At 43.9% G+C, this 14160-nt stretch overlaps 1 protein-coding gene and 1 long non-coding RNA gene across 3 annotated transcripts in view; one reads left to right on the top strand and one right to left on the bottom strand.

Moving 5' to 3' along the window:
* Positions 1-6527, top strand: part of LOC119164959 (E3 ubiquitin-protein ligase PDZRN3-like) — a 167239-nt gene extending 160712 nt beyond the window's left edge. The window contains exons 7-10 of one of the 2 annotated variants that reach the window (XM_037417157.2): positions 176-241; positions 1322-1435; positions 2031-2399; positions 2900-6527. In XM_037417157.2, the coding sequence (XP_037273054.2) occupies positions 176-241; positions 1322-1435; positions 2031-2399; positions 2900-3667 (1317 nt within the window). In that variant the 3' untranslated portion in view covers positions 3668-6527. The remainder of the gene's footprint in view (positions 1-175; positions 242-1321; positions 1436-2030; positions 2400-2899) is intronic. The other variant, XM_075873406.1, reaches the window with a different exon arrangement.
* Positions 1-14160, bottom strand: part of LOC142771647 (uncharacterized) — a 315367-nt gene that overhangs the window by 280539 nt on the left and 20668 nt on the right. The gene's annotated exons all lie outside the window — the stretch shown is intronic.

Below are 14160 nucleotides of genomic sequence, written 5' to 3'. Positions count from 1 at the left end.
TTGCTCATACTCTAATTGCTCATCATACTCTAATTGCTCATCGCAAGCCTCCATCTTCACCTTCTTGCCTTCGTTTTGGATTTCCTTATGTTGGTCATTATACTTGTTTTGGATCTTATAGGGTACTTATATAGGCTGTTGTGTTTCATCGTTCTGCTGTGATTGCTCCCCGCAGGAAGGGTCCTGTAGTGAGGACCACTCCAACTTTTCTCTGCCTCGCCGCCGATACAGTTCTGTTCTGGTTTGTGAATTTATTTTCTGTTTATTTGTTTTGCTATTTTCGTTCCAAGTTGAGATTTTTATTTTGCTTTGGTAATTGACGTGGGACAAAAAATTTTTGTTACATATAAGGACACTCAGATTTACACTGTTTAGTTTTTCTCATCTGGGAAGTTTACTTCCCCTCTCAAACTTCATGAAAAAAAGGATGGTATTTAGCTTCAGCTGCCTTTGACCATCCTTTTTTTTATGAAGTTTGAGAGGGGAAGTAAAGGCAGTTGAAGCTAAATACTGTTCATCCAATTGTATTCTGCCGGGCATCCATGCTTATAACCAACTCATATAAGTCGTTTAACACGGGAAAATGACAATTGCAGAGAATAAGTACGGCAATGAAATGTTATTCTGTATGCTACGTGAAATCGATGTGGATTTCTTGTAATGGTGCATTTTTTTTACCAAGCACTGTGTTACGGTAACGTTTTTTTTTATTATGCAATTTTAACCAGTGCACCTGCTTTGAACATTTGTATAGCAGGTTTTAACGCGATAGCGTTAAAGAGCGTGTTTTGCAGAAATTGTGGCGTTGGCGTCGTTGGTTGTGAGCGGAAAATCATCTTTTTGTGACCAAAAAATTGAGCATTTCTGCGTAAGCAGTAAATCGAGCATCTTTGAGTGACCGAATACGTAGAAAAAGTGCAAATAAAAACGTTCTGGGTCTGAAGTTGGATCGAACCCGGGTTCCTGCGCTTAGGTGCAATGAAAAAATTTCATTTAATGGCGTATTTATTAACTTTCGATTTGCTATTACGAAGTCTTATCTTGATTCTGTAGACTGTATGTTTTCATGTTTCTTCAACCAGTACCGAGTTGATAGTTTGGTTAATACATCAAGCAAACAATATCAATGTACTAAACTTAACAAAACTAGTTGTTATGAAACGCACATCTATGAATTGGGTACATACAAAATAGAAACAGGAATTGCGAAGCGTTTCCCAACAGTGACCACAACTAGCTGCTAGTCTCAAATCGTTTTGAATATTACGCGTCAATCACATGAAGTACGGTATCTTTTTGCTCCTGTACATTTTTACCCTAGGAAGAAGATGAAGACGAAGAGGGCAATGAGAAAGATGCCGCTACTACACCAAGCAAGACTGATGCTCTACTGCAGACAAGCTTTCAAGAAGAGTTGTCGGAAACTGAAACTCAGGTACATGATAGACGAACTCAAAATATTTATTTACACCTCCCAACATTTTCATAAGCGCATAGTGTTGTCACTCACCACACACTCAACCGCATTTAACTTCGAAATTATCTGTTTCTGTGCATCTTATTGAACTTTGTAAAATACCCTACGTGTAGGTTTTTTTTTCTCTGCGCTGTTGTGAAGGTCGACTTGCCATACTTTACATACTTTCTGCGCTCGAAATTTCAGTGCAGTTTGTTTGCCAATACAGTTACCAACGCAGCGTTTGTTACCACGTACTTCAGCAAGAAAGCCTATCGAACAACCCGTTTTTTTGCCACTTGTTACGAAATAAGAGAGCCACTTACTTTTTTCAGCTGTTATTCTCGTGAAAGGAGTAAACAGTACTCTGCTTGCTGTGACACTAAGCGTTGATTGTTTAAAGCAGCATAAAAATGGTAACACGGGACTAAGACAATCAAACGACGAGGCAATTAAAATGACACACAAAAACCAACCACCTGTGAGCATACTCAATGCCACCAAAGTACGAACCTTAAACAACTGCCCCAGTCTTACATCCTAATTCGGAGTATACGTACTCGCCCTCGTGCAGGTGGGCACGCCGCTGCCGGACAACGACCTCGAAATGAGTGTTCTGGCCAACGAGTTCCAGAGGGTCATTCTGGACAAGAAGGCCGCCTCGGTCGAGCAGTGGCTACACCAGGGTTCTTCGGGGCTGCCCACGTCACCGCAGAAGTGGGACGCGGCCGACAGCGGTTCCAGCGCCTACCACACGGGCGGATCTTCGTCCGCTTCCCCGCCCACCCTCGAGCTCGGTGGGAGGTCCGGTTCCCTGCTGTCCTTAGCAGGTGCCCCGATGTCGACACCCGTTTATCCTTCACTGCCTCCCATGACGAGGACAGGCGCCACCGCAGGGTCCGCGGGACACGGTACGGGACCCACCGAGGACAAGTCAACTCAGGTACGGGTGAAGAATGACGCACGTCCGTTTCTATAATAATTCTGACAGTTGAGCTATTTTGTTGTTCCGTGTTCCTGTTTGTTATTCACTGCTTAGATATCCGTTAGTGTTTGCGTGTTATATTTACTTTGACCAAATCACGATGCGTCATTTCCTCAAAGTAATTTTCCCGCAAGTGATCATTGAGAGTTTGTCATGTAAGTTTAACTTGTACATTTGATCGTTACTTAATTACTCGTGTGGGTACGTTCTTGGCTATGCATAGCCAAGAACCAAGATTAGTGACCAATACGAGATCACAACAACGTTTCTCAAAAAATTTGTATAAGCAAGGAAAACAGCACAAATGACTTATGGAACATCATTAACCAATGCTCGTTTTGTACACAGAGCTGTTTCTTATTTCGTCGAATGCACAACTGACGCTTTTGTAGTTAGATACCCTACCTAAATACAAAAAATAAAAAAAATGTGCCCTGACATTTTTTTTTGTGCCGCAGATGCGAGACTCCGACATGCAGAGCCTGACGAGCTGCGAGTCCTGCCGGTGTCACCTAGACTTTGCCACGTCGCCGCGACGACTGCCCAAGACAGTGAGCGAGCCAGCCTGCGTCCGCCGTGGCTCTTCGGTTCCCGACTATGCCTCCCTCTACCCGACCATGTACACAAACAAGCAGAACCTGCAACATACCATGTGGTTGCAGCAACATCTGTTCCGTGAAGCCCTGGCGCGACGCAACGGTCGCGTCCATGCGACAAAGTCGTCGTCATCTTCTGCTCTCCCCACCCCAACGTCGTCAAAGAAGGACCAACTGGTCTCAGCCACTACTGGTGGTGGTGAACATGGCGGTGACGAAACGGACCTCAAGTCCCAGTGGAAGGTGAAGAGGAGGGCCGACGGGACGCGGTACATTACCAGGAGGCCTGCCAGGACGAAGCTGCTGAAGGAACGCGAGCAGAAGATCCTCGAAGAGCGGAGCGGTCTGACGACAGATGACGACAACCACTCGGAGTTGAAGACTGGAAAATACTGGACCAAGGAGGAGAGGAAGAGGCACCTCGAGAAGGCCCGTGACCGCAAGAAGAAGGAGATGATGTTGAAGCTCAAGATGGCCATCCTCAAGGAGGCGCACGAAGGTTCGGGCACCAAGAGGTCCACCACAAGCGCAGCATCTCGAAAGAAGCGTGAGGTATCGCCGTCACCGGAGTCCGTGGTTGGCGTCATCGGGGACAAGGCTTTCGGGCTTTTAGCCGTCACGACAGTGTAGGGATTAACAACGTGATGTTTGATTGGGAGAAGGTGTTTGCTTGAAGGAAAACTTTCTTTTGGAGGTATGGTGGAGAGTGTCACGAAACTCGCTTCTGAACGTGCTTTTACGTCTTGCAGCCGTCTGAATGGTTCATCGACACGTGGTCTTCAGTATGTGAAAGGTGTTTGCTAAGAGGAACATTTGGAGGACCGCCTGTACTGTGGTGTTGAGCTTGACGTGTTCCCGTTGTAGAAATGTCTGTAAACAGAAATTTCGACCTACTAGCCATGTAAACAGGCTGTAGGCAAACCCTATTCTGCTAGTAAATATATTAGCTGTGCGCAGAGGCAGTGTCACTAGTAATTATTGTTTTATAACTGATTTCGCAACTTCTAGGCGTCACGGGATACAGGTGAGAAATTCTATGTTTACTAGCTAGAATTGTGACCAGGAGACAGATTTCAACTTTTTAGCTGCTTGCTGCTTGTAATTGTGCAAAGACTTCTCATGTCCAGTAACATGTAACCAGGTAATAATAATGTAATGGCCAGACATAGTTTTGGGGTTGCTTTATGCCACTGGTCTGCATTTGAATATTGCTTTGGCATGGCATACAACATCAATGAGGGTTCTACAATGACCGATTTCACAAAACCTGTATGGACGCTGCTTTCCGGTGGATTTTATGCTTGTGAAATCGCATAACATGCTGTGATGTCCAAGCTTGCTAATCAGTAGACAAAATATTGCATTCATGTATCGAAAACATTTTCCTTTAATGTATGCATTGTGTGCTTGGTCTGAAGCAACATCTGCTCTGAAAACTTCTAACTTTACTCTCATGTCTTCTATGATAGAGTGATGTCTTATTGTAAAAGTAATAATTTGGACAATTATATTAGGTTCCGATGTTTAGAACAAGTGTTAGATGATTTAGGATGATTTATAGTACAGTGTACAAAACTGCCTTTGGTTGCATTCTACGGTGGCTCTAAAAAATCCAAGCATCCGATCCAACAAAATATGACACACACTTGTTTTAAAGTTGCTTCAACACTTTCACTACGGTATCTCTGCTTAATCTTGATTTCGTTTATTTAGACATTTAGTGCATGCACTCATCTTGAAACAGAGAGTTGAATTGAAGCGAATTATTTAAAAGTAGATATGGATTACATTAACCGGGACATTACTTTAGTGTCGGCGTTTTTTCTTTATTGTGAATGTCAGAAAATCAATGATGCACTCATGAAGTGTGCCTACCAAAAGATCAATAATGAAGAGCTTATACCAAGAGCCCACTTTTAGGACACGGTATCTGTCCTGAGGAAGGGTTTCTGACCCCTAAATTGCTTTTGTTGTTATGCATGGAAGACACAAGTGACTCGACCCATACTGGAACTGATAACAGTGCTTCCACACAAGCTTCTGAAACATACAAGCGTTAACCGAAGTTTCCAGCACCTTGTGGCATATCTGAATTGATGTATGGCTAGAATGTTTCTTTACATGACAGATTGATGCACCAGAACAAAACTTGTGAAGTTGCTTGGGTCCCTGTCTCGACTGTATTGCTTGTATGTATGCTTCGCGATCGCTTCTTGTGGCTTCGTTTTTTTTTCTTGAGGCTTGAACAACGAAAAAAACTAGCAAAATCCACGTTCTTCCCAGCTGCGTGTAAAATAAAGGAAAACGTCGTACGCCTCCTCCTGCGAAGCGTGCGAGCGCGGTTTGGTGTTGTACGCTTCCCGCATGCACCCTAGTCCCATTGCCTTAAATGTGCCCTACGTTATTTATGAATGATATTATTGCTGTACATTTTTCTGTTCACTTTTTGCACAGATTCCAGAGTATATGTCAGTGTTGACCTCTTTCGACTATGAATGCCTTCCCTCTCAGCCGGTGTGCATTCATTTCCGTCATTTTTACGAGAACCGAAATGCCCCAAATATTGATAACTTCTATTAGATATTAGCTATATACGAATACCAAGCATCATGTTCATCTGAAAATTCGCTCAGAACATACAAGGGTATACCATAGAGCATGAGAATGATACGAAGGTGAAAATAGAAATCACCCTGTGTGATGTCTACATTTGGGCATTGCCCTTGCGCTTATAGCAAATTTGTATACAATATTTCAAAGTATAGCAGCTATGTTGATCGGTTTTATTTGGGAGAACTTCAGTGAAAGAAATAAGGAAAGAAGAACTAAGGTGAGTCCATTCATGAAATACGAGAACGTTGTTACGTGACATATGAAATTCATACAAAAGCAAACAAAGCAGAGGACGATGCAAGCTTCAAAGAGATAAGAAATCTTTGAATATAAGGTGTCTTGCTGGTCTTGAAAACAAGTGGTCTCCTAACTCATTGAAACATCAGTGCCAGTATCACCCCTATTAAATTTTTTTTTCATCTCTTCATATAAAGACAGTAACTTGGCGGCTCTATGTGCCATTCAACGAAAACATATGAAGCATGCATAAAAACCTTTTTCATCGTGGAATTATGAAAAGTGAAGTCATGAACCGGCTTTGAGGGCACAACCCATGCTAAATAAAAAATTGTGCAGTGGAGAAGTTAGGCTCCCTCACGCCCTGCATGCTGTCTGCGCCTCTCTCCCGTCACTTCTGTAGTGTTTTTGTGTACAAAGCTAGATGTATATATGAGCGCAATGTCTAGAAGAATTCATTTTTTCCGTGCATCGTATTTAAACAATTTTCACGCAGGTTTGTACAAAGAGATATAAGTGTGGAGGAGAGTTAATGACACGGACGTGCCACGTTATCTTGCTCTCCGGGCATGGTTGTCAACGACAAATAAACATGAGCGAACCAAGACAATAAATAACGCTAATAAAGAAACTTTCTTCATTCCTTGTCTCTTTATCGTCTTGTATACGTCATCGACATGTTACAGCAGAGTGTAGAACGGCAAAACACATTTATTATAAAATCCAGAAGACCATTTATTGGGACAATACAGCGTGTATTTGCCTGACCTACCCAGTTTTCCTTATTTTCTTCCTTCTGAAGCATTGCACAATGCTCCCTCTTGAATTTCTTCTCACGCGTGACACAATGCTACCTCTTAGTTTTCTCTCTCTCTTTCTTTTTTTCTTCCTCCTTTCTTTCTGCACTCTGTAGAGTACGCGGCTTCATATCGCGAGAATGAGACTTACCTCGAGGCATAATCGTTCATGCTATTGTCGCAGATTTGAGAAATGCGTTTCGCCATTCTCGCCTTTTGTCATCTGCTCCACATCATACACGTGACTAGCAAGACTTACTCCTTTTGTCATATTCGCTTACCGGAAGTGCTTGTCCGGCTCGGAGATCTTTATGAAGCCGCACTGTAGACGGTACATTGTGAGGTGACTCATATGCACTGCGCGCGCTCTGCATGAGCACGTAAGCGAGAAGATGTGCAGTGCATTGGTGAGAAGAAAAAACATGCGATACACATTCCGGATTTCTACTTTTCTACAAGAGATGGCGCTGCCTGCCCAGAGTGGCAGCGCCACCACGGATCGCTTCAGCTTCCTATACCACAACCGAGCTTGCTACCTTCCTTCTCACGAATTGCGCAATGTTCTCTCCTTACTTCCTCCATGACAGGAATCGGGCCTTCATTCACATGTTTAGCAGCGCAACACTTCACTGGCAATAACGATGGGCATGCGTTCACATCTAGGCAACAGTAATATGTGGCAACGAGAAATAACAAGTGGCCTCGATAAAAGATGTCACTGCCACATCCAAAACGGCTGATCTCCAACAAGCTTGTGATCGATGAAGCATTAATAGTTAAAAAACGGCGCGTACAAATACTGAAGTGACCAGCGCACTTTTGAGGGCACCATTTTGATACAGCCGCTTCTTCACGGTAAGTGCCAGCCACATTACTGACGCAACATTGCAAACCCGCTGGTGTTTTGGTAAGGGACGGCTTTCTGCTCTTCCATAGTAGAGTGTCTAGTACTAATTCATTGTACACTTTTTCTAGACACACTTTCGTCGCACACAGATATCGGGAAGGTGCAATGCTCTCCATATAGTTGAGTAGGAAATATTTAAAATCGCTGAACACATTTCCTAAATCAGTCTAAAAACCTTTGCCTGAATAATTCGTAGTGTCACAACGCAATTGCTGTTGCCGCTCGGGACTTCTCCACACAAGTCGCCACAAACAGGAACTGTGGCGACACCAGAATGCTTGGGGTCACTATACTGGGTTACAAACCAAGAGCAGTGTGGCTTTTTGTCTTGAAAGGACACCCCTCCAGCCATTGGCTTCGCCGTGTCATTGTGACGTCGTCGTGGCCGACCACCGTCGCGCTTGCCCACGAGACTAACCACAAATCAGCGCGTCGAAAAGCGGCCGTGGTGACAGGTTGACTTATTACAGCTCTCTAAATACGGCTATTCATTCAGTGAACTGGGATTGTGGGAACGCAGGAGGAGGAGGAGGAAGGGAAGAAATGAAAGGCAGGGAGGTCAACCAGACGCACGTCCGGTTTGCTACCCTGCACTGGGGGAAGGGGTGAGGGGAAAAGACGCAGGAGGAACCACATGCACAGCGGAGTGCCCGTTCTGTGTGGTTCTTGATTGATGATGATTGATATGTGGGGTTTAACGTCCCAAAACCACCATATGATTATGAGAGATGCCGTATAGTGGAGGACTCCAGAAATTTCGACCGCCTGGGGTTTTTTAACGTGCACCCAAACCTGAGCACTAGGGCCGGCAACATTTTCGCCTCCGTCGAAAATGCAGCCGCCACAGCCGGGATTTGATCCCGCGACCTGCGGGTCAGCAGCCGAGTACCTTAGCCACTAGACCAGCGTGGCGGGGCCACAAACGATAAAAACAGGTTTACACAAATCGAAGAAAAAAAAGTAATAAGAATGCAACGTGAAAACGCTAGCGGATGTTGCCAAGCATATAATCGCGGTAATTATGAAAAAAAAACATAAATATCAACAAACGGCACCAAACCTGAAGAGAATACATGAAGGACAATTTCGGAAGCCCATTTATTGTTAATCGATGAGCGTATTCTTGTCTTCCGAAACAACGAGGTGGAGGAGAACAAAATTACCTGTTCAGAAAGAGCCGACTGTGCACACCTGGAAAGAATGAAAGCTAGCTCATAGCGTGTCTCATGGGAAAGGTAATAATGTCTGGCTTCTCATCATTTGTTTTTTTATCACTTTTTTACGTTTTAGCTGTTTTTTTTTGATGGGAGGCGTTGGAGCTGGGACTAAAGATAAGTGAAAAGAAAAGACGTACATCTAACAAAACCTTTGCATGTCTTCGGTGTTTTTTCGATTGATTCATTCAACGATTAAATTAGTGATTTTTTTTCTCATAAGACGAGCACACAGGAAGAAATGTTTGATTTATTAGCAGTCACTCAGCATTAACAATGTTTACCATTTAGTTAGAAGGCTGCCAGCCTAAAAATACGGTGACTTGCATGAGCACAATACCAACTCGAATAGTGAACAAAATTTTAAATTGTTTAACTATTCGTCGGGAACATTCTTGCCTCGTTTTAGACTAAGACAACACTGAATCAAGCTTAGACGCGTGGATCGAACTTGGCACATACATGTGATCGCGGCTTAATAAAACATCCGGAGGAGAGAAAAGCTGTAAACAAGAAACACAGGACACTAGACTTAGGGAGATTGTAAATTTAAGGGCTCATTTGTGTTTTTGTTAGGCGCAATAATAATGCGAACTAACAGAATCACTTCTAATTTACATGGTGTCTACACTTGAGGAGGACAAACGAATTCTAGCAAGCCGCTGTTCCTAGACCAAGCGCAACTGTCACACTAAGGTTTATGCGTTTCTGTTAAGGTCTGCAACTCTGACTGTCGCACACTCACCAATAAAACTTTAAAAGAGCGATGATTTCAACTACTTCAGAGTTATTAACGATTTCCCTGTGCTCTATCTTGTTTCCAAACAGATAATAAGAGGAATCGAGGCGGATGACAGCGAAACCAAGCGCATCTGCTGTGGTCACGCAAGCACACTAGCCGATGTTGACCATTTTAGCGCGTGCATTGGCTACGGTCATCCAGGTACACTAGCCAATGTTAGCCATTTTACGGCGTGCATTTGCTATGGTCATGCACGTACATCATTCGTTGTTAGCCATTTCACCGCGTGTATTTTCTGTGGTCATACAGGTACACTAGCCGATGTTAGCCGTTTTACCGTGTGAACTAACTATGGTCATGCCAGTACACTGGTCCATGTTAGTCTTTCAAGGCAAAAACCCTAAAGGCCAAGTCAAATGCGAAAATTGACCTTTGTCATCGGCGTCCCGCGATAGGGGCGCCTACAGTAGATATGCAAAACATCGCCACGCGATGACGTGCCAATGTGGCGTCATCATGACGCCACAGATTGTTCCAACATGCGACGTCATAAGGATGTCACATGATCTGACGCCTCATGATGACGCCAGGAAATCACATCTTCGATTGCTAAGAGCTGGGTCATTCACGGAGGCAGTGCAAGACCAGATGAAACACAGGAAACTTGCGATGCGCCCTATTCGGGAAAGACTTCCAAAACCATTTTAGATACCTAAAACTTTCCGAAGGGGGCGGAGCTAGATCAATATACCAACTTGGAAACTTTCAGGCCAGTGCATAAACACTTTGTGAGTTCTAGCCCCATAAAATTAGGAGGCAAGAATGTGCTTTTTTTGTGGGGGATTTGGTGTCCATAGGGTATACACCCTTGGGTGTTAAGGGGCAAAAAACACTGCAGGGTAAGGCTAACTGAGATGGGCTGAACTCTTAGCCGGATTTATAGGAAGAGTACAGAAAACAAATTTTCATCACATCATTCTCCGACCGAAAACGTATCGCGGTTGGCTGTATCCGACAAGTGAAGCTTGATGAACGTGATCTCAGCTCAGGAGTGACAGGGACGAAATGAGTCTACCTCCGGCCCTGGCGAAGCTGTAGCTCTCCAACAGTGGAAAACTGCGGAACCATACCATATTGTAATTGGAAAGTTTCCTCATTGTCTTCCTGTTTCTATAGCTGGCCCTCTTTAACAAACTTCGTGCCATCATTTTCTTTCCCGTTTATCCTCAAGATGGATTTTTTTATTGCACGTGTTCGTTTTCTTTTTATTGGAATAACCCCTGTTTTCAGACCTCTTATTTCTTCTTCTTAAGCAGCCCGCTACACATGGAAGTCGCCTCTTTCTATCTTCCTCTGTCTCTCTTCCTCTAAAGGTTTCCCACTTTGGGGAAGAAAGCTTTCCATTTTGAGCGCCTGCCTTTTCACTCCGTGATACCATTCATCCCCATCGAAGAAGAAAGCCTCCCCCGAATAACAGCTTTGCCACCGTGGTCGTCAGCACTTCCCGACATCCTCACCGATTCTTCCCCCGAAGTGCCTTCTCTTCTTATTAGCACAAAGCGGCGCTCCCTCCCCAACACTTCCCTTTTCACTCCCCCCCCTTTTTTTCTCTCTCTTCGCCAACATATTGTTCCAGAGACCTGAGCCTGCCTCAGCCTGTCTATCTCTTTTGTTTCTTTTGTGTTCGCACTGCTACTCCCTTGTGTCCGTGTCCAGCAAAATCGGAGGGGGCTTGGTTCCCGCGTGCACATTAGTTTCGAAGGAGGCGTTGTTCCTGTCAGCCTCTACCATGAAGCTTTTTGCCTTTCTTTTCTGTCAGTCTTTTTCGCATTAGGTTCCCTTGACAAATATAATTTCAATAGCACTAATCTTTCCCGTGGCTGCTCGAAGGCGCCGCTCAGCCAAAACCATTTAGGGCCCTATGGGAAGACGAAAAGCATTGGAGAAAAAAAAGAAGCGATATAAAACTGGACGATGCAAAGAGACTTAAAAATGGAAAGTAATAGAGAAAGAAGCCCTTGAAGGACAGAATAATAAGGCAGAGATAAACAGACAGACAGACAGAGAAAAAGAAAGAAAGGCAGACAGACAGACAGACAAAAAGAAAGAAAGAAAGAAAGAAAGAAAGACAGACAGACAGACAGACAGACAGACAGACAGACAGACAGACAGACAGACAGATAGATAGATAGATAGATAGATAGATAGATAGATAGATAGATAGATAGATAGATAGATAGATAGATAGATAGATAGATAGATAGATAGATAGATAGATAGATAGATAGATAGATAGATGAGTACAATTGTGCATACAGTAATTGCCACTAACAGAGTGAAAAAACATTGGGTGTACCAGATTCCCTCGTTCGAAATTGAGTTAAGCGCATTCCAGCGTCCCCCGCTGCTTTTGTTTGGTCTGTATTATTGCGCGCCTGGTGCGCTATGAAAATACGCGCCCGTACTTCGCGCTCGCTGTGGAAGTGAATTGGACGCGATAATAATGGCGCAGGACGTGACAGAAAAAAGGGCTTGCTGCGTGTGTGATAAGAAAAATAAGTCATAACGAAAGTGTGAATGAACGCAGTCTGCATAAGCACTGAAGACCGCGAATAGATCGAGACAGGACGACAAAAAGGAGACAGGCGTTGCGAAATGCAAAGGAACACTTTTCTCCGAATTTGTTTACAGAGCTAACATTATCGACTTTTCTCTCTTATTTTTTAGCAACGAAAATATTCTTGTTTAGCCTTCCGATGACATGAAGTCAAAGCTGTTCAGACCTAGCGTATAAAAAAAGATAGTGATCTAATTTATTATTTACTTACTTATTACATACTGCTGACCTGTTTACCAGGTCTTGAGCAGAAATGGGCATACAGAAATGTTTATTACAAAAACATAATTGGCATCATACAGCATACTGACAGTGGTAATTGAAGTTCATTACATTTTTGAAAATATAAAGCAGCTTCAATATTACTAAAACACACAAAAAAGTAATTGAAAGCCCCACTATTATTTTGAGCATAGAAGTGAGCAAAGCCATTCATTGCAGCGGAACGTTCTGCGAGAGCTCCTTCACGTTGTTTTCGCACGGATTCCTGCTTCTGTACGTGCCGATGAAGCTCCAATTGCCGCTCTTCTTCCGACGAGCGAACGACACGCCTCAAAGCGAATCCATAGGACGACTTCTGGTGACGGCACCAGTGTGATCTCTTTGTCACGAGGCAAAGTAATGATGATTGGTGGAAAGTGGAGCCTAGCAGTGTCGTGATACTTGTGAAAGAAGCGTCGGTGTTTTCGAGGGTGGGGGGGGGGGGAGGGGCTAGGGGTGCCGAAATTTTTGCTTTCCGTGCCTGTAGTCTACTGAGGTGACCCGCAAGCATCTAGCCTTATCGAGCATAAGTCCAGTGGAATTAACTACGCTTGGCACCTGTGAAAGTGGGCGAGTGTTCTTAAATATTTACTGAACGATCGCAGACCATGTAAGTACGCCCACGTAAGTTGTCAACTATAAACACTAATCCCGGCTGCGGCGGCTGCATTTCCGATGGAGGCGGAAATGTTGTAGGCTCGTGTGCTCAGATTTGGGTGCACGTTAAAGAACCCCAGGTGGTCAAAATTTCCGGAGTCCTCCACTACGGCGTCTCTCATAATCATATGGTGGTTTTGGGACGTTAAACCCCACATATCAATCAACTATAAACACTAGCTGACATTTAGCATGATAATTAGCCCGACGTATCCCAGCCCGAGTCCCCGATCGCCGATACTCAGCAATAATTACGATACATGTGGCAACTAGTCCATAAATTGCGAGACGTACATAAACCGTACTAGTCTACATTAGCCGGCATTGGTCAATATTAGCAGTTGCTGTCATTGCATGAATCTCGCGTGATTTGACTACCACTCGTACTAGGCGAGTAAATAAGTTTTGCAAGGACGTACACCGAAGACCATCGTTCACTGTCAACAAATTGTGAATAAGTGGGAGGAGGTTGATTGCCGCAGATATCCTAACGCATATGCTGACCGGCCCGCACACGAGTTTATTCGTCCCATAGTTTTTTTTTTGTTTGAATAAGTATGTCTACACTAAAAAATACATCGAGTGAAAAAGTGTTTTTTCTCCCACAACAATAATCGTCATCAGGCTTGCGCGCACGCTTCCTTTCTTGAAAACTCGGCACTGGCCACTTTCCTATCGAGAATGCAAGGCAACCCTGATAATTGGCATGCCGATCGTGACCGGAATTTACCGGGCGCGAGGCGATAGCGCAAGGATGGAACGCAATATAGATGACGATTATTGTTGTGGGACAAAAAAACACCATTTTTACTCGCTCTTCTTTAAGAGTGTATGAGCACTCAACTTCGCTAAATGGTACTCGTAATATTGTCTCCCCTATTGTTAATAATAAAGTTTTGTCTGGGTAGGCCGCACAAACGTGACTGATCTCAAGTGTTTTCTTTTTGTGTCTGTTTGAAACACTTCAAGTGGCCACGTGATGCTGAGATGTAACCGCGAGACAAAGCTCCATACTTCAAAACTTGCGTCCTCATTTTAGACATTTCGAAAAAAACACACTATCGGTACGCTTGCAGAA

This window comes from Rhipicephalus microplus, chromosome 9 (assembly GCF_043290135.1).
Source record: "Rhipicephalus microplus isolate Deutch F79 chromosome 9, USDA_Rmic, whole genome shotgun sequence".
Taxonomy (NCBI): Eukaryota; Metazoa; Arthropoda; class Arachnida; order Ixodida; family Ixodidae; genus Rhipicephalus; species Rhipicephalus microplus.
The sequence above is the reverse complement of the archived record's forward strand: the minus strand, read 5'-3'. Positions and strand labels throughout refer to the sequence as shown.